This window comes from Canis aureus, chromosome 7 (genome assembly GCF_053574225.1).
Source record: "Canis aureus isolate CA01 chromosome 7, VMU_Caureus_v.1.0, whole genome shotgun sequence".
NCBI lineage: Eukaryota > Metazoa > Chordata > Mammalia > Carnivora > Canidae > Canis > Canis aureus.
Window position 1 is genome coordinate 64,466,972 of NC_135617.1, and position 20,131 is coordinate 64,487,102.

Consider the following 20,131-nt stretch of genomic DNA (forward strand, 5'->3'; position numbering starts at 1 on the left):
TCAAACATTCATTCACCAAGAGGATAAGCCCTTCACCTAATTGAACCAAGGAAGAAACAAAGGTAAACATGGATCCTTTTGTGGCCAGAGCTTGGGAACATCACTTGGAAAACAACTGATCTGCTCTGTCAATTTCTCATAGGGGGTACCCAGGTAACTCTAGTGATCTGGTGCTATCAAGGTGAAATTCAACTCCATTCTCAAAGCTGATGGTCTTTCAAAAGATGGCACTCTGAAATGATTATAAGCCATAAGCTGATAAATATACATAGTATCAGCGTAGGGGCCAAGGGCAGTCCACCCCAAGAGGGGCTACTTTATGCCAAAACACAAAGATCATTTTGAATTAAAAAGCAATCAAAGCCCAGCAGATTCAGGAAAGGTGCCTTACCTCCCCCCTCAACTGCCTAAAAAAAATTCAGATAGAGGATCTGTTCCAGGAAGAGAGCTATCACCACAGATATCTACATTACACTATGAACTAGCTATGGTAGACAGAGGAATCTGGCAAGGCCTGTTTGATCAAAGTCCTCTATGTCTCATTGTTTCTGAGTGACCTAGCAAACATTTGTTTACCAAACATTTACTCTTTTTCATCTTCCTGTGAATTGCATTCCTTCCCTTTGAAGTCCCAGTCCACTACCTCCTTTTCCTTAGTTCCAAATGACATGTATATGCCTCATTTTGCCTGTCTTTTGGAATTTCCGTGTCTGTGTAGATTCCCTGTACATAAGAAACTAAATCTGATTTCCTCTTGTTAATCAGTCTCATGTCAATTTGATTTTCTTAGTCCAGCTAGAAGGACCCAGAAGGGTACAGGAAATTCTTGCTTCCCGACACCAGCTTGTGTAAGAAAATACACTCTCCGCCCCCCTCCCCTACCTTTTACCTACTTTACTTTTCTATCCTGGAGGCTCAAGGAGTCTAAATTTTCATTGGTTCCAGCACAGTTTATATTTCCTTTTTTTTTTTTAATTCTTATTTATTTATGATAGTCACAGAGAGAGAGGCAGAGACATAGGCAGAGGGAGAAGCAGGCTCCATGCACCGGGAGCCCGACGTGGGATTCAATCCCGGGTCTCCAGGATCGCGCCCTGGGCCAAAGGCAGGCACTAAACCGCTGCGCCACCCAGGGATCCCTACAGTTTATATTTCCAAAAGCATCCCCTGGCTGCTGTGCACAGAATGGCCATAGCTCCTGATCTCCATCAGAAATTGTTGACCTAAATGTGTGGATGGGCTCTGGGAGGGCGGAGGAAGTGAGGGGAGAAAAGAAGCACAATCACTCTGAAAGGAGCCAGAGGAAGGGGAGAGAGGCACTCAAATAGAGAGCTAAAGCAAGGGGTTTGGGAAGACACAAGGTGAGGAACGGGCCCAAGAAGGGGAGATGAGAGACTGAGCACCACACTGACGGCAAGAGAGAAGTTGGGAAATGGAGAAATAGGTAAAGTGGAAAGATAGAGAAACTAGAAACTATAAAAACTTTGAATAAAACCTGATTCATCCCAAAGTATTCTGCAGTGTTTTTGTGAGACAGTGAGACTGAAATAGGAAGAGGCCCTTTATTTTCTTAGGAAAAGAACACAGACTGGAGGTGGGAGAGGAATGGGGGAGAATTTTCCAAACAGAGTAAGAGAGTCTGTGGCCTCTTAAACTGCCCCCACCCCCGCTGGATGAACTGTTTACACCACAGTCCCTGACTTTCTCCCCCCAGACACAGGCGATCGCGGACAGAAGCCTGGACTCCTTGTGGGCTGAGGGCTGGAGGTTGGACTGCAGAGTTTGGTGCAGGGTGGGTAGGAGGCAGACAGGAGCTGCAGAAGAGGGATCTGCCTGGGGTGGGGCCCAGGCCTAGCCCAGGAGTGGGTGGGCTCCAGAGGGGGCAACCTACAGGCCTTATTGAGGGCACCTGGCTCCCTAAGTCTTCAGGGATACTGAATCAGGAAACATGGGGCTTCCCTCTCCAGCCTCCTGGGAACACACACATGGAGCCATAAAGGAGAGACAGAAACATCCACAAACTCAGATCAATCCTTCAAACCTATATCCCTAGACCCTCTGCTCCTGCCCAATTCGGACACACCACGGATACCTCCCCCTAGCAAAAACTGCCCTAACTCTTGAGACCTGAGCAAAGTCCCTCACCTACCCCATGGGGGAAGGCGGAAGGCCTTGGCAAAGGCAGTGTGCCAATTTGGCTCACTGCTGCACTTGTCCCCACAGAAACCACCAGAAGGTCAGGGCCAGGCCTTGGTACCTAGTGCTGGAGTGTGCCACTCCACCTTCTGGCTGTTGCTGGTTAGAGATTTTGAACAAGCTAACCTAACACAGCTTGGATGCCTTCAGTGCAAGATTGGTATAATTATAGGCCCCTCCTTGTGATGCATGGAAAGGATGTAGTACTGCCTGGGGTTCATGGATGCCCAGTAAATGGTAGCAAGATGAGTGAGAAATGTCCTCAGTGTGTGTTTTGGTGACAAATTCATTCACTCCTTCATTGCACAAATGCTTATGGAGTGTCCACTGGGGAACAGTCTGGGGATATGTCATTGAACCATCTGGATTCCCCAACCCCCAGGGGTCATTTTACTGTTATATGGTATATTAGAGTTGTATCATATATCAGAAGAAAATATCTCCCAACGAGGGGGATGACTGCATGTGCGTGGGTGTGGATGAGGATTGCAGAATAGGTTTGGAAGTATGGGGGGGGTTAGGTATTTCCTGGAGAGCTGCAGTGCGTGTGGCTGGGAGGCGTCTACAATAGAGCAGCCTCAACTACTCCATCCCTATGTGGCGGGGTGGGGAGGGCACCAGGGCAGGTAAGAATGGGGCAAGAGGGGAGAGTCTCACTTTTCTTTTTTAAAGATTTATTTATTTATTTATTTATTTATTTATTTATTTATTTATTTATTTATGATAGACACACACACACACACAGAGGCAGAGACACAGGAGGAGGGAGAAGCAGGCTCCATGCCGGGAGCCCGACGTGGGACTCGATCGCGGGATGGATCCAGGGACTCCAGGATCACTCCCTGGGCCAAAGGCAGGCGCTAAACCGCTGCGCCACCCAGGGATCCCCGAGAGTCTCACTTTTGGGGCTGGATTCGTTCCTGATACTCTGAGTCTCTACAGCCTCTGCAGTCCCTTTCTAATCTTAGCTTTCCCCGGGCCTACAGGAGGGTGTAGGAGCAAGAGACGGAGAGAATCCGAGCTTTCTCTGCAGAAACGTCAGGGGGGATGGAAATTGAGTTACAATGAAGCTAATGAGAGTAGTAACGTTCCGACCCTGGCCGTCAGGTGCACGCTCACCTTAGTTAGTGGCACCAGCACCCTAATACCAAGCGCCAGTCCCGGAGGCCGCCCGGGGAGCGCTCCGAGCACCGAATTCGCCGGCGCGCACCTCGGAGGAGGACTCTCCCGCCAGCGGCGGGGCCGGCACGGGGGCGGGGCCTGCGCGGGGCGGGGCCGGCACGGGGGGCGGGGCCTGCGCGGGGCGGGGCCTGCGCGGGCGGGGGCGGGGCCTGTCCGGGCCCCTCCCCCGCGGGCCCGGGCGCGGGAGGGCGCGCGCACCGGGCGCTGGTTAAAGAGGCGCGCGGAGGCGGGCGCGGCGCACACTGCGGTGGCTGGCGGCGGACGGCCCACGTGTCTCCCCAGGGTCCGGCCTTGAGTTCCCCCAGTTCCTCTTGCGGGTGCGAGCCAGGGCGCCCCCTTGCCCCCCCACGTGGTGTCCGCCCACCCTCCCCCGCCCGCGGGAGCGAGGCTCCGTACAGTTACCGGCGCTCGGCGGGCCAAGTCGACCGAGCGAGTTTGTCCCGGGAGCGGCGCCGGGGGTGAGGGGGGGATAGGGCACTGCGCATGCGGAGCTCCAAATTCAAACAGCTGTTTCCAGAGGCTGGAGGGCGGGTGGACGCGGAGCCGCTGGGGCTAGGGGCGACTCAGTCCGGGAGGCGGCCGCCCGGGAGCCATGGTGGACAGGGGCCCCCTGCTCACCTCGGCCATCATCTTCTACCTGGCCATCGGGGCAGCGATCTTCGAGGTGCTCGAGGAGCCGCACTGGAAGGAGGCCAAGCAAAACTACTATACGCAGAAAGTGCATCTGCTCAAGGAGTTCCCGTGCCTGGGCCAGGAGGGCCTGGACAAGATCTTGCAGGTGAGCGGTCGCCCGTGCCCCTGCAGGCGCTCGAAGCGGGCCAGGGCGCCAGGGGCGCTGCGGGAGGCCCTTCACGGCTCCGGAGCACCCACAGCCCCCGCGGGGAGTGCAGGGGGCGGCAGGGCAGGAGCGGTCCGGCCTCGCAGGGGTCTGGCTGCCGGGACCCGGCGCTCATCCGTAGACACCGGAGTCACCCACACGCGGAGACTCTTCGGGAAGCCGGTTTGTCCAGAGAGAAGAGGTTGGGGTTGACCCCCGGGTGAACCGGGCCGCGCGGCGGCTCCGTGTGAGCCTGCGGGTACCTCCCTGGTTGGAAGGGGGCTGTAGGGCGGATAAAGGCGTTTATCTTCACTTGGAGACGCTCCCGGAGTTGGGGAGTCGAGCCGGTGCCACCCCTTCGCATCTCCACCTCCCAGCGCCAGACCCGTGCCGCGCCCGCCCGGTTTTTCTTCGCGAACGGGAGCCCGGCGGAGTTGCTGGAGGGTCCCCCAGCCCCAGCCTGAGCACAGCCTCCCCGCGCACCCGCGTCCTCGGCTCAGGAAGTGGGTAGGGGGCTCCGTCCGGCCCCAGCACCCGGCTTCGGGCGCTGACGGCCAGAATGCAGGGGACGCGCTCAGGCTTCCGCCAGGGCTTATCTCGCGGAGACAGCCCCCCTCCTCCCCCAGGGCTTGGAGCTAAAAAGTTTGTGAAAGTAGCAGGTTGAACAAAAGAGCAAAACCCAGCGCATCCTTTTTTAGGGGGAAGGAGAGGTTGAGCAGAATGAGAGGTGTTGGAGCGGGGGAGAGTCTCCTCTGTGTTGGCTTTGAGAACCTCTCATCTTCTGCTTGACGCTTTGACCTTACTGGGATAAACTGGGGGCTGATCATGGTGGCTGGGACCTTGGGTCTGTTTGGGGACCGGGGCCCTCTGCTCTCCTTTCTCAGAGGCTCTTAGCCTTAACCACTCACCCTCTTGGCCTGCATTAATGGCCTCTCTCCAGTGGAAGGATCAGGACCTGGATATAAGAGCTGGTGAAGGCTCTAGATTGTGGGGTGGACTAGGGGTAGGTAGGTAGACTGTCCAAGGTGTTACATTTTTCTCTTGGGATGAAAGATGCCACAAAGGAGGTTTGATGAGGAACAGCGTTCAATCTGCAGCAGCCCGCCTCCCCCCTCCCAACATTTTATGGTGGTCTAGTTGTCTCTCATTAGATTGGTATTATGTCTCTCCTGTCTTCATCATTCTTTCCATTCCTGGACCGTTGGAAAGTTGAAAGCTTTGGAAAACAGGAGGATGTCTTGCCTTTGCTACCTCCTTTTTGTTCTGAAATCAATGGACATTCCCACACGTGAGCATCTAGGTACGGATGAGCAGATGGGCAAGGAAAGACTTGACCTCTCTGGCCAGCAGGAGAGGCAGCGAAGGCCCGCAGGTTGGGTGTTGGATTTTAGTAGGGAGAGTCTCTGGACCTGTAGCAGTCAGTCCCCAGAGTGGCGGCCCAGTACAGGTTCGGTTCGGTGGGGAGGATGAGCCTTAGAGGGTAATTGGGTGTTTTTAGCCCCCAGTAGCAGGAGCTTCTTTGGAGGAGTGTGTCTGCCCTGTGCGTGCATATTGGGGAGGGGTCACTTTATAATTTCCCTTGAGGAAACAATTCCCCAGGAGAACGAGTTGTTGTTTAGTTTGTTCTAGGGCTTTGTTTAGAGGGGGAGGAGGGCAGGCGTGGGTGATGAAGAATCAAGCTGCCCTCGAAGTGTTTCCCTCTTCGCCGCAGCAGGGGAAGGAAGGAAAGAATTCAAGGCTGAATGTGGGAAAATAAACTTCAAAACCCAAGGAGAAGGGAAAGGGGGGGTGGTCAGGGTAAGGCAGCCGGGTGCAGCTGGTGGTAGTAGCTTTGGAAGTTAGATAGCTTTCTTAGGTGTTTGAGCAAACAAAATGCCTCTTATTTGGAGGTCCTCTTAAACCTACCAAAGATTGCCCCCAAAGTGGGCAGGTAACTTTTAGATTTGAGCATCAGGCCATTTCTGATTTGGAGATGATTAAGGACAGCCCTCTTCATCATCCCTGGCCAGAAAACTCTCAGACCTCCAACTGGATGAGTCCCCTCCCATCATAGGAAAAACCCAAGAAATGGACAACTGACCAGGGGAAGCATTTTGCTAGCGTCACTTTTTAGTCTGCTGAAATCTGCTGCCTGGCTCTGCTTTCTGTTCTGTGACTTGAAGCATTGCCTGAGGCCCCAGGAAATTGGTTTAAGAAAAAAAAAAACAAAAAACAAAAAACCAAAGACTCAGTCTTTAAAATTCAAACTTCTTTCCCATCCGGCCCCTGCCCCGGGGCTTTCACACCTGAGGTCCTGTGTTTTGTCAGGTTCTGAATCACCTTTGTTATCCTAAAGAAGTCCCACACTAGGAATTCCTGGGGTTGGGGCAGGCTCTTGGGAGGGGTTGTTAGAAGGGAAGGGGGTGCAGTCTGGTTTGGGGTTTTATTTTTGCTGGAAATTGCACATGATTTTAAAAGCATGCTAAGGGAATCAAGGCAACACACCCCTCACTTTTCGTTAGATCTTTGGAAATAGGCCCCAAGTTCTCAGGTACTTCCTCCCTGTTCAAGCTGTGGTTGAACTGAAATGGAGGCCAACTTTCAAACCTCGAGCCTCCCCACCCCTACTGGCCTCAGACCACGTGGTAGCCCTCCTTCCTGCCTTCAGAACCACCTTGGAACCTTGCTCCCAAGCCTTGTTCCCCTGGCCTCTTGCTAAATTGCAGAGGTTCCCAACAAAGGCAGTTAGCATTGTCTGAATACCTTGTGAGTTGGGCATGGTGGGCGGTATGTGGATTTTATGAGAGAGGACACGGGCAATTTTGCCACCTGGCTTGGCCATTTACCCATCAAGCCATTTAAATTTGCCTCTTCTTGTCTACAAAATGAGGGTCCAGTGAGGATCAGGTCAAGTAGAAGCATTAGGCAAGATGTGTACAGATGTGACTTAGGAGAGCCAGCATGTGCTCCCCCTGTTATCGCTTATTGAGCACACATTGACCGAATGTTTTACCTGTATTCATTCAGGTACTCCTTATAGCCACCTTGTGCATTCAGATAAGGAAACTGAAGCTCAGGGACCTTGGAGTGGCCTTGGTTACACCGCAGGAGTGCACAGCCTGGGGTGGGAACCAGGCAGTCTGCCTCAGAGCCTGCTGCTTCTACACCTTTGCCCTCCTTAGGCATGTGAAGCTGTTGAATGGTTGGTCTGTAAGTGAGCGGGTTCAGGTGGACACTGGTCGGCTGGGAAATTCTATTTTTTATTTCCTCTGGAACAAGCATTGGCATGCAGGCCTCCTGCGTTGGGCCTGGCCCAGCCAGCAGCTCCTCTGTGGCTGCGGTAAGCATCAGTCCACCCCTCCCTTGGCAGCACAAAAAAGCAAAGAGTTAGGGTGAAGGGGAGCAGTCAACCTTTCTCAGCCTTCACTTCTGGTGTGCAGTGTTCATAAACAGGAAGGATTTGAGAACTCACTGTGCACCAGAGCTTCGAATAAGCACCTTGTAAATAGTCTTATTTTAATTTAATCTTGGTGACCACCCCCTTTTATAGATGAGGACAGTGATGTAACTTGCCCGGGATTATATGGTGCAGAGTCAGGTTTCACACTGTTGTATTCCAGAGTACACGAGAATTAGTCAGCAAGCCTTTATTAAGTGCCCACTGTGTGCCAGGCACGAGGCAAGGCTCTGGGAGTGCAAAGACAGGATGAAGACACTGCCAGGCTGAGACTGGCTTCTGAGAAAAAGGATGAATAAACTCAACCATGACAGGATGGGTTTTCTAGACTTCTCACATAGTTGACCAGTTCCCAGAAGCCTTTTTGGATCCTACTGGCCTCCTTGCCAGCTTCAGACTGCATTATCATATTTGGAGGTTTTCCATATGTGCCAGAACCCTCTCCTTTTATTTACTGGACCCTTCCTACTCTATACCTGTTCCAGTCTACACTAGTCAGGCTGATCCCAATTTTAAAGGTCTGACCTCGAGTTACTAACACCAATCCTACTCCTAAAATTTGAAATATATAACCAGGAATTATGTGCTAAAATTACATCTGACCAAAATGCTGAGAATGGGGCACATTAATTGAGTTTTTTTGAGAATTGAGGGTTAACATGAAAACCTCTTTTGTTTCGAGCCTTGTTGGAAATTGTAAAGCACACTGGTCCTCTTAACTGCTTTTGTAAGTAAAGGAACACAATAGATCTTTTGATTATCCAAGATCATGGAGGCCTCCACGTCATTAGTTTGAATTTGGATCCTCACTGTCTAGAACTGCAGAAGTGGAAAAGTAGAGAAGTCTGGTTTTTGAGAGGAAATGGACGAAAGAGGTCCCCTCCTAATGGCTCATTTGTTTATGTTCCGCTCAAAGTTGAGGGCAGCCAAAAAAATAAGAATTCTTAAATCGATAAATCTGCCTCAGTTAACTGCTCTAGTTAGAGTTTTGACAGTTAAAGTGAATTTGTATTGAATCGTTTTGGGAGTTTTACTAGAGCCCTTGGGATGATTACAGATGGCGTGGTATTAGAGACTTATCATCTAGGGTGGGAATTAGCAAGTGTTGAAAGGTTCTAGTGGGGGTGGGGAGAGTCCTATAGGAGGGGGTGCAAGGGAGGTGAGGACTGTTGCTTCTAAGTATTTTCCTGGGGTTTTGCCCTATTTATAGTCTCCCGTTTAAAAGAAACAATCTTCCAGTTTTGGATGCTGTGCTTGGCTGGCTCTGACCTCAGGCCAAGGGCTTTCATCTTGAACTTGGCTGTTTGCTGTCAGATTGGGCTCAGCCTCTGAACTCTATGTGTGGTGGGGGTGGGGAATAGGGAAATATAAGGCTTTGGGGAGCAGAGGAGCCCCACTCCTGAGACAAAACCCCTGACAGAGTCTTTCTACAGATTGAAGTGCTAGATCCAACTGGGGCTTCAAGAAGGACGTGGCCAGAACTGGGTGATAGAGAGGCCAAATGTGCTGGGTACTACAAGAAGGTGTGTAAAAAGTAGGTTTGCCTCCTTCCCGTGTTTCTTTTGGGGAATGGAGCAGGACGAGGCGAGTCTCCTTGGAGACCTCACTGAGGGTTCCCTGGTACTCTTAGAATAGGGCAGAGGAGGCCTGATCTGTCTATCCTCCCCAAGGATGGGTTGACATGGATAGAGGACATGCTACCTACCCTCTAAGTGCCACTTGCCCCACCAGCTGCAGGCCCCTTGCTGTTGCTGAGAGTCCCATCCATGTAGCATGTGTGATGGTTATGGGCTGGCCTCTGAAGCCATGCCACAGTATCACCCTCCTGGTTTACCTAGACCCGTGCTTGGCACATATAGTAAGTGCTCGTTATGTGGTAAAAAAAAAAAAACCCACATAACAGAGTTTGCTATCTTATCCTTTTTTTTTTTTTTTTTTTTTTACCCCATCTTAACCATTTTTAAAAGTACAGTTCATTCATGTTAAGTATATTCACAGGGTTGTGAAATAGATCTCCAGAACTTTTTTGTCTTGCAAAACAGATTCTATCCCCACTAAACAACTCCTCTTTCCCCTCTCCCCCAGTCCCTGGTAATGCACAATCTACTTCTGTTCTTGTGACTTTGATTATTCTGAATACCTTTCAAGTGGAATCATATAGTATTTGTCTCTTGGAGTAAAATGGTGCAACCACTATGGAAAACAGTGTTAGAAGAGGTTCCTTAGGAAATTAAAAGTGGAACCATATGATCCAGATTCCCTCTTCTGGGTGTGTATCAACCAGATTTTTAAAGAGTTAGACAAATAAGGGGGGTGATGGTGGAACTTTCTTGCCCACAGCCCTCAGGGAGGCGTATAACTGTGTGATGGTCCAGGGCTGCTGCCACAGGGCTGAGAGGTGAGGGTCAGATGATGCAGCCCTCTGGGTTTAGCCAAGGAATTTGAACTGACCAAATGTTTGCAATTTAAGTAAGTGAGTGAGCAGCATTTCAAAAAGTTCCCTGTTCTTCACAAGCATTGCAACTTAAAAGAAGTGGAGTATTCGCCTCTAAATTAACAGCATTTCTGTGGGCTGATCCCTTCACCTCATGGGTGTTCTGATAAGGATTCTTCCTCCCTTCCTCCTACTGATGTGATGAAATGTGGGTTATTCCACCAAAGCCCACAGAGCCCACAGCCTCCCCCCCCAAAAAAGAGCCCCCCCCATCCTCCCCTCACACTCCCATCCCCAGCTTTCAATTAGGACACCTTCTCACCATGAGCCCCTTGGAGGGTCAGGTCTAGGTCCCTACCAAAGCCATCCCCACTCCTTATTTGGTTACCTTTCCAGATTATGTCTTAGTTGTCCCTTTATGTGAAAGTAGGGATGGTATACTCCAGCTCTGTACAGCTGCAGGGCCTCTGAGTTTTTGATGAGGAATTAATCTGGTCCCTAAATTTTGGAGATCTGGGCAAAGAAAGGGTGGCTCACAGAGGGGCCTCCCTGCTGGCTAGCATTTTTATGTGTGCTGAAGCCTCAGAAACCAGACAGGGAGCCTTAGCCCTCAGGAGCTCAGCCTCACTGGGGAGAGAGACCGTCATAGTGGTGAAATGAGAGGAAATGCGGTCCTGGTGCTGAGTGATGGGTTGCAGATGGTTGAGGCCAGAGAGATGGACGAGGGTCACAGGGCCTCAGAGGATTCAGTTCCTGTTTCCTGAGCCTCTAAAACTCCTTGGCCTGTAGGGGATCTGGCTCTGAACAACACATAATCCTGCCCTCAGGGAGCCCCTAATCTAGAAGAAGAAAAGTAAAGAAGCTGTCCCCTGGTTGACATTGGTAACCTGGAGGTTCTAAGGGTGAACCATTGAGAAATTAATTTCTACTCTTGAATTTAAAGAAGCAGGAACTTAAGGCAAGCTGGGAAGATGAGTAGCAGCCCCTGTGAGCATCCTGCTGAATTCTGACTGCATGCCAGGCATTGGGCTGGTTCTTTAACTAGTGTCTCATTAAAACAGTCTAGTGGGTTAAAAGTTACTGCTATACCCGTTTTCTAGGAAAATGGAGGCCACGCGATTTGCCAGGGTTCAAATGGCTAACTAGAGGCTGAGACTAACCCTGCTTGTTGATTGCAGAGCCAGGAGGTTGGAGTACTGGGAGGGGGGGTGGGGGGGTGCGAGCCTAGCATTTGCTTTAGCCACCGGCTTTGTGAACTATTTTGTGCATCATCATCATCTATGCAGCAGCTTCTGCAGTAGGTGCTCTCTTACCACCACTACATGCTGGTAGGAGCAACAGAATGGACCACAGAGGTTCAGCCTAGAGTTTGTACATCTATGAAGTGGAAGAATGAGAATTTGAACCTAGAGTCCACATGCTGAAACTTTTTGTTCTTTGTGGGGTGGAAAGGTGGAAAAAAACAAGGAGCAAAGGCCTGGGGGCAGGAAAGGGTTAGCCTTGTGTGGTGCCTTCTGAGCCTTAGGTATGTGGGACAGCTTTCAGGATGCTTATTACCTAGCTCCAAAACCTTGAGCAGGTCAGCCTCCTCATCTGTGAAATGGGAAGTAGTATAGTATCTCCCTCGTGTCTACAGAATCCACGTAAATACACTTGGCAGAATGTCTGGCACATGCGGCCGATGACCTGCTGCCTATCAGCTGCTGTGCCTCTCTTTCTCTATATGCCTGCTTCAGGCCCCACCACGGAGTGATCTCCTGATCTGGAGATGGAGATACGGATGATATCGCCCACCAAATTCCTCCTCGTAGAGTCGCCCAACATTTCCCATTTCTTTCAAGTTCACCACAACTCTCCCCTCAAAAGAAAGAATGGTCAACATCTAAAAATGTGGAAGGTGTCCCCTCTTCTCTTTCTTCTCTTTCTCCCACCCTGCTGGGAGAAGGGTGGCAAGGGTTTCTCTGCTCAGTCCTGGCAGTGTCCCAGGCTCTGATCAAACCTTTTCCATTCCGGATGATTCCAGGTGCAGATGGCCTCCTGGGTGTCCTCCCTGGGTGGTGATCACACAGGATCTGGGGTCAGAGTTGTACCCTTGTATGGGGCAGGCACCACCCACTTCCTCTCCCAGAGAGCCTTTGGTAGACAGGTCCCTTTGATTGGCTTTGAAATGTACATTCTATTTTTCCTCTCCTCCATCTAAATATTTGGGTTTCCTGCTGAAATATTTAGGCAGGATTGCATACTGTGGCTGTTGTCACCTCCTGTGGCCCAGTGTAATCTGGCTGCAGCTGCTTAGCTAGGCCCCTCCTGGGAGGGAGAGGCTTCCCTCCATCCCCCTCTCGCCCCCACCCAACCCCAGGGGAAAGCCCTGCAGGAGTGCTTGATGGCAGGGATAGTATCTGGTAGAGAGCCCCTCCTTTTGTCAGTGTAGACCTGTGCTTGGGTCTGGGTCTGACAGACTTGGATCTGAACCACTGTGTAGGCAGTGGCTGATTCTTTTTTTTTTTTTTTTAAGATTTTATTTATTTATTCATGAGAGAGGCGGAGACACAGGCAGAGGGAGAAGCAGGCTCCATGCAGGGAGCCTGGATGCGGGTCTTGATCCCAGGACTCTGGCATCATGACCTGAGCCAAAGGCAGATGCTCAACCACTGAGCCACCCAGGCGTCCCCAGTAGTTGATTCTTTTTTTTTTTTTTTTTAAGATTTTATTTATTTATTTATTTATTTATTTATTTATTTATTTATTTATTTATGAGAGAGAGAGAGAGAGAGAGAGAGGCAGATACAGGCAGAGGGAGAAGCAGACCCCACACAGGGAGCCCAATGTGGGACTCGATCCCAGGACCCCGGGATCAGGCCCTGGGCCGAAGGCAGACGCTAAACCGGTGAGCCACCTAGGGAGCCCCCCAGTAGTTGATTCTAACATGGTTCCAGTTCTGCCTACAGTACTGGTTTTTGCTGTGCGACTCTGGCCAGATTTCACTTCTCTAGATCCCCTTCCTACAAGTAAATTCATCCATTCATTCAAGACAGTTTGGAGTGCTTGGAGTTAAATTAGGCCCAGCTAGACTGAGGAGTCCTGCGCAGGCAGGGACATGTCTCTTCACCCTTGGCCCTACTCCACAGAAATGTGCAATAAGCCTGTGGGGTTTAATTGACCACTGATAGCCTCACCATGTCTGGTGGGCCCCAGGTGGCTGGTGGTGTGCCTGGCTCTGAGGGGATGATGCTAAGAGCCATGTGGACCTTCCATTTCCAAGTCCGGTCGGGAGGGGCCGGACCTCTTCAAGATCAAGACACTTGTCTAGGTGAATTGAGCCAGGCCCAGACTCTGGCCTCTGGTCTCATAGGCTTAGTTAGAATCGTGGCGAGGAGGGGGAGAAGGGGGGTAGTGCCATTATCGAAATGTGCTCCCACTTTCCCCTTCAAGCCTCATGAGGTGGGGTCACATTGCCTAGTGGTTAAGGATGGGCTTTCAACTGCTGGGGATTTACCCCAAAGATACAGATGCAATGAAACGCCGGGACACCTGGACCCCGATGTTTCTAGCAGCAATGTCCACAATAGCCAAACTGTGGAAGGAGCCTCGGTGTCCATTGAAAGATGAATGTATAGAGATGTGGTTTATGTATACAATGGAATATTACTCAGCCATTAGAAACGACAAATACCCACCATTTGCTTCGATGTGGATGGAACTGGAGGGCATTATGCTGAGTGAAATAAGTCAATCGGAGAAGGACAAACATTATATGGTCTCATTCTTTTGGGGAATATAAAAAGTAGTGAAATGGAATAATGGGGAACGGAGAAAAAATGTGTGGGAAATATCAGAAAGGGAGACAGAACATGAAAGACTCTTAACTCTGGGAAATGAACTAGGGGTGGTGGAAGGGGAGGAGGGCGGGGGGTGGGGGTGAGTGGGTGACGGGCACTGAGGGGGGCACTTGACGGGATGAGCACTGGTTGTTATTCTATATGCTGGCAAATTGAACACCAATAAAAAATCAATTTATAAAAAAATAAATAAAATGGATTCTTAAGTAAACAAACAAACAAAAAAGGATGGGCTTTCAAGTCACAGCGCCTTTGCAAACTATGTGACCCTGATCACATTGCTGCATTGGAAAGTGGGAGCAATGCTACTCATCTCGGTGGGAGAAAGATCGTAGGACAAAGCGTGCACGGAGGTCACTCACTTTGGCTGGGCAGTCAGCTCCAAGTTAACCTTAGATTTGGTTCTTGTGACCTCTTTTTTGAGGAACTTGGAACAGCTGTCCCACTCTGAGTCTTTATCTCTAGAAACCCCCTTCTCTGCTTCCTCTGTCCTACCCCTTATTTTATAAACTTTTCCTAAAGTCCTTTCCCTTGGGATTAACCAGGCCAATGGGCATGAGGGCCTTTAATAGATCTGTCCTCCGGGGCCAGGGTGGCTGTGGTTTCTGCTTTCAAGGAACTCAACGTAGAGGAGCAAATAGCCATCCAGTCCTTCATTCAGCAGATATTTACTAAGCACATACTATGTGCCCAAACCTGTTTGAGACCTGCTGCAAAGAGCAGGAACCTCATCCCTGCCTTCTGGGGAATGTCTTCAGACCATGTACTGTGGAAACCAAAAGGGCAAGTGGACGTGCTGGGGGAGGGAAGAAACAGCCCCTGCCCCTCACTTGTGGAAACGGTTTCATCTTCAGAGCCTTCTGAGGAGGAACAGGAGGAAGGCTGGGCTGTTCAGGGGAGAGGGACATGTTCTGACCTGATAACTCTGGCTCGGCTGGAGCCTGTGTCGGGCTCCTTTTCCCCTGATGGCCCTCACAGGGTACCCCTCCACAGCAGACCAAGGATGTGAGCCCCATTGAACGGAGTTGCCTTTAGCAACTGGATGACCCCTAAGAAGCTTGCAGATACCCTGCTCAGATTCCCACCCTTGGCTTTGCCATGGGTCGCCATAGACTTGTTTATCTGAGGTGCCTTCCTGTGGCCTCTCCGGGCTGGACTAAAGTGTGGCGGTGAAACACCATCCCATTTGCTAGATAGGAAAACCAAGGCCTGTGAGGAGCTAGGGACAGACTGTGGAACTAAGCCCAGGGTAAACTAGCTTAGCTTGCGTAGGCCCAGAGCTTTTCCCACCAAGCCATTTGTCACCCTGCCTCTAATCACCCTCCCGCCAACCTTTTTTAAGATTTTATATATTTATTCATAAGGGACACAGAGAGAGGCAGAGACATAGGCAGAGGGAAGAGAAGCAGTCTCTTTGCAGGGGGCTAGATGCAGGAGTCAATCCCAGTACTCCAGGATCACGTCCTGAGCCAAAGGCAGACATGTCACTGAGCCACCAGGTTCCCCTCTAATCCCCTTCTAAATCGCCTTTACATCAAAATCATAACGGTCTTGTAGGTTGCAGAGCGCGGATTCTACTCACACTAACCTGGCCTGCCCGATTTTTTTAACCTGCCTAGCACACTCCTTGTGATCTTGAGTGCCAGCTTCCCCACCCTAACTAGTGAGTTTTTCTAAAACAAGAGGCAAGAGTGGAGATGGTTGGTAACTGTAGGCTCAGAAGGGAGGATGTTTTTCGGGACCAACCAGAGCCTGGAGCAGAAAGGATCTGGTGCCTTCTAGGGAGTTTCCCTATCACAGGACCCCACACCCCAAGTGTTTGCACCCAAGGAGCTGTTGTTGGCTGGTTTTTCCAGAATATGCCCCCCCCCCGCCCCCACCACTCTTGGAGGTTGGCAGGCATGGTTGATGGGGGAGGAGAATCAGGCTCTGGGCACTTCTGGCGGCAAATCATAAATTGTGAGGCCGGAGGGAGCTTAGTGGTTACTTAACTGGCCTCCCTGTTCAGCCCTGGAGCCAAGGCCCAGACCTTAGGAGGTTATGTAACTTTTCCCAGGTTACTGTGCTCACCGGGGGCTGGGAAGCACAATAAAGGAGTAATTAGAGCTAAGTGGGGCAATTAGGGAAGGCTTCTTGGAAGCAGTGTCCCCAAGAGGTAGATTGAAAGGTGACTGCCACACCTCCTAATAGCTCTCCTGGCTGGTGTCACAACAGTAAGGGGGGGAAGGGGTCCTTCATAGACTCAGGTCATGACCCCCAACTCAGAAAACCCTCAGTGGCCTCTCCCTCAGAAGGGAGCCAGCCAGCATTCTTGCAGTGGCCTCTGTGATTTGGACTCTCCCACCCACGTGGTCTCAGCCTCTTTCTGGACCCCTCCCCTTGATCCCCTTAGGTCTCGATTAGAGACAAAAGGCCATCTCTTCAGGGTGGTGAGGTGTTGTAAAACTACAGCAAGTTTACTGTTTTTACCAAGAACTCGAGATCTGTGTCCACCCCTAACGTAAATTGCTCTGGGGAAGGGTGGCAGCGGGGCCAGAGCAACAGTCACACCATAGGAGTAGCGGTGGCTGACATTGGTGAGGGAAAGGGCGTTGTAGGCCAGGCAAGGGCCATCACCACATGGCATCGACTCCCCCAGCCATGGTAAGATAGCAGCTGTGGGTAACCTCATTGTGTAGATAAGGCATCTGAGGCAGAGAGATTAAATGACATAACCAAGGTCACACAGCTAGTTAGTGGCCTGACCCCAGGCTTCTGAGTCCAGAGCCAGAGCTCCATCAAGGGGGCTCTCACTTAGACTCTGCGAGGTCCTAAATCGTCACCAGTCCTACCCATCTGACTAGTCACTCTTTGGGGCTGGACTTTCTATTTGGGGCCCATTGGCTCTTCGTACCCCAAAAGTGTTCCATGCATGCTTTGCTGGCTTTGCGTTCTGCAGCCTTGTGGGTTCTGACACCACTGTATTCCCGACCACATTGACCATATATAGGTTTATTTGCCATTTACGGCATGGAAAGTTTTAAAGCAGGAAATCTTGGGTTATAAGTGGGTGTCATAATTCTGAGTTGAGGCTGTCAACCCCCCTCCTGCCCTCATCTCCTTTCCTCCAGCATCCTTACAGACCTAACAGGCCCCGACCCTTCGTGACAAGATTTATGGGTCGGGCAACCCAGAGACCCGAGCCTTCAAGAGAGAATCAAGGAGTTGGAGGAGGGACGTGCAGTTGCTGGTTGGCTGTGGGGTTTCCATCTGAGTGCCATATTACCTGCTCCTTCCTCAGCAGCTAAACCCATACTTGTGACATATATCCCCATTTGGCTTCCCCAGGGACAACCCCCAGCAAGACCCTGGCCTGCACCTAGGGAGGCATTAGTTTTAGTCTTGCCATTCTCCTGGAGTGGATGGAAGTGCCACCCAGACATTGTCTGCATGACTGATGACAGAGATGGGCGATGCCACAGCATGTTGAGGACCACAGAGCTGGCCCTTTATGGACTTGAATGTTCATTTGGGCTGGGGTGTCCTTTGTGTCTAGTGCAAGGTTCTGGATCCTCTCACATCCCAGGTGCAGGATGGCACCTGTTCACAGACCCTCCAGAAGAGAAAGAACAGCAGCCCCATACCTTCCCCATCTCTGCTGTTCAAATAAAGCTCTTGCCTCCTGGGTCGTGGAATGCATCCTGACAGTGTTAGCTTTGGAAGGATGCCCTTCCCTTCTCAGCATCCCGGCCCCCTGGAGCAGTGGCTGCCTCTCGCTGAGGGATAAGTGCTGAGTGGGCTAAGTGGGGCACGCTGATGCAGTAGTGTCTTGTCAGCACCCCCCTGGGGAGCAGGAAAAGGGAGGGTGTCCTGATTATCAGCTTTTCAACACCCCATCTCTCCCATCCCCCAGACTCTAGCCGCAGCCCAGAGATCTACTTAGTGAGCTGGGGACTGGAAGGCAGAGCTGGGTTCTGGGGCTGGCTCAGCTGACTTGCTGTGTGACTAGACCAGGTCACCGCCCCTCTCTGAACCAAGGACTTGCTCACTAAAGCTGATTAGGCACTTACTGAGCACCTGCTGTATGTTTAAACCAGTGCTGGTTTAAGGATTTTGGAAATTAAGGGAAGAATTAGTTACTGGCCCTGCTTTTGAGGTCGGGGTGAGGCCATGCAGTATATATTGAGGACAATGAAGTAGCCATGTGGCATGTTGCGGGGGCCTCAGGTGCCCCAAGGTAGAAGAGTTGCCGTAGGAGAGGCTGACAGGGAAGGCTCCCCTTTCTCTAGAGGTTAGCTTTTTTCTTTGAGCCTCGGCACCCTCGGCACCACCTCCCCACCCCGGGGCATCAGAGCACCTTGCGTTTTGACTTGTGTGTACTCCTCTCCTGCTCCACAAGGCCCTCAGCCTGTGCCCCATCGGATCGCAAACCTAGCGCAGTGTGAGGGGGTAATTATTAACGATCACCCTGAACCATGACACTGTATTTCTCTCTCCTTTGGCTTGTCTTCCACCAGCCCCCAAATACCAGAAGCAGGACCAGCACAGCCCTCTTTTGCCTTCCAGTTAGGCCCACCTCCAATCTGGAAAACTGTCCCTAGCCTTCTTCCCAGTGGGGATCTTGCTTGACCAGATTCTTTGTCCACCCAGCAGATGCTCTGACTGCCCACACCCCTGTGATCCTCCTGTGTGCACTGCCCTCTTGGGACAGGTCAAGAGGTTTCCCCATGAAGTGTCACCGTCTCCCTGGGTGTGGCTCCGCGGTGCTGGGGCAGGACATCGTCAGAGTCATGGGGGGCACTTTTGGGTCTTGCTCTAGAAGGTCCCCACCTGCACCAAGCCTGCTGAGGATTCAGAGTTCACAGATCTCAGTTTTGGCATGCCCTGTCTTTTTGGAAAGTTCCAGCACTGAGAGCTGTATGTGGTCAAGTCCTCTGGCTCCTCAGCTCTGTATTGGGGTCATCGTCTACAGGTCTTAAAAAATTCCCCTTCCTGAAGCTGATCTTATGTCTATGGACACACCCCTTCATGCCTCTCCCCTCAACTGCTCTGCACTGTCTTGGGCTATGTGGCCTGGGGATGGGACCCCTCAGATAGACTCCCACAGGGACACTTGGTTGGTGCTGGAGCTGCCCGGGCCCTGGGGGGGCAGGGGTGGCCTCCCAGGGCTTCAGTTGGTATTTCTCAAATTGGGACTGAACTGTGAGCCAGGCTTCCAGGTAGACAAAAACAGGACTGGGGGTGAGGGCAGCCAGCCAGGACGCTCAAGTTCGCATGTGGTTCTGTTAGCATTGAGTCATGGAGACTCCACGTAAAAACAGAAGACGATTTGTGTTGAGGTAGAGGCAGGATGATGGTGGCTGCCTTTTTCTTTCTCTTACTTCCAGGTTTTCTGAAACGCTGTTGAATCCCCCTTAAAGAGACTGAATTTATATATCATTAGCCACTTCTAGGCTTGCTGTTTTTAACATATGAGGTGCACAAAGCACAAAGCAAACCGGAGTTTTAACAGGACACACCTTGAAGCCCAGCATTAGTTCTCTGATTGCTGGAACATTGGCTTGCTGTTACTCTTAAATTCCGCTGCCAAAGCGACGACGTCCCAGGCAGCAGTGCCATTGAACACTTGGAGGGGAAAGGTCTCACAGACTAGGGAAACCAGGTGGCCCTCGGGCCCACAGACCAAGCCATTAGAGACTGGACTTGCGAGTTGGCAGTCACCAAGAAGAGAGCATAGTTCCCCAAGAGATACCCAGCAGAGCCAGGGGAGCCCCAGCAGCTGTACCCAGTCCTGGGGTCCGTGTCCCCTGCAGGGGAGTGGTGTCTTCCGGAGGCCCATGGACCAGTGTCGTGTTGCTTCCAGCTCTGGCAAGCCCCACTGGGGTACAGGGAGATCTTGCCCTGCCTTTCAGATGAACAAAAAGCACAAGCAGGCAAGATTTGGGTCAGCATGCATCTAATTCAGAATCTGGAGCGTGCCGCAGACCACGCACGGCCTGAGGGTCCAGGGGAAGACAGACCCCTGCCTAGGACAGCATTTGGGTAGGATGCTTATGTTTGACTCTGTGTCAGTATGGTAATCCCTGCCCACATGTTCCTAATTAATTTTATTTTAACACGATACTACTAAATATTGTGGCTGCCTAATTTTAAATTAAAATTTAGTTCCTCAGTCACACTGGCCCCATTTCAAAGGCTTGGTAGCCACATGGGACTGTTCAGATATAGAACATTCCATGAGCACAGAG

At 51.2% G+C, this 20,131-nt stretch overlaps 1 protein-coding gene across 1 annotated transcript in view; it reads left to right on the forward strand.

Annotated features, from left to right (window-relative positions):
- The first annotated feature begins 3,613 nt into the window (after positions 1-3,613).
- KCNK5 (potassium two pore domain channel subfamily K member 5) overlaps positions 3,614-20,131 on the forward strand; it is a 38,887-nt gene continuing 22,369 nt past the window's right edge. The window contains exon 1 of the mRNA XM_077904155.1: positions 3,614-4,156. Within this exon, the coding sequence (XP_077760281.1) occupies positions 3,971-4,156 (186 nt within the window). The 5' untranslated portion in view covers positions 3,614-3,970. The remainder of the gene's footprint in view (positions 4,157-20,131) is intronic.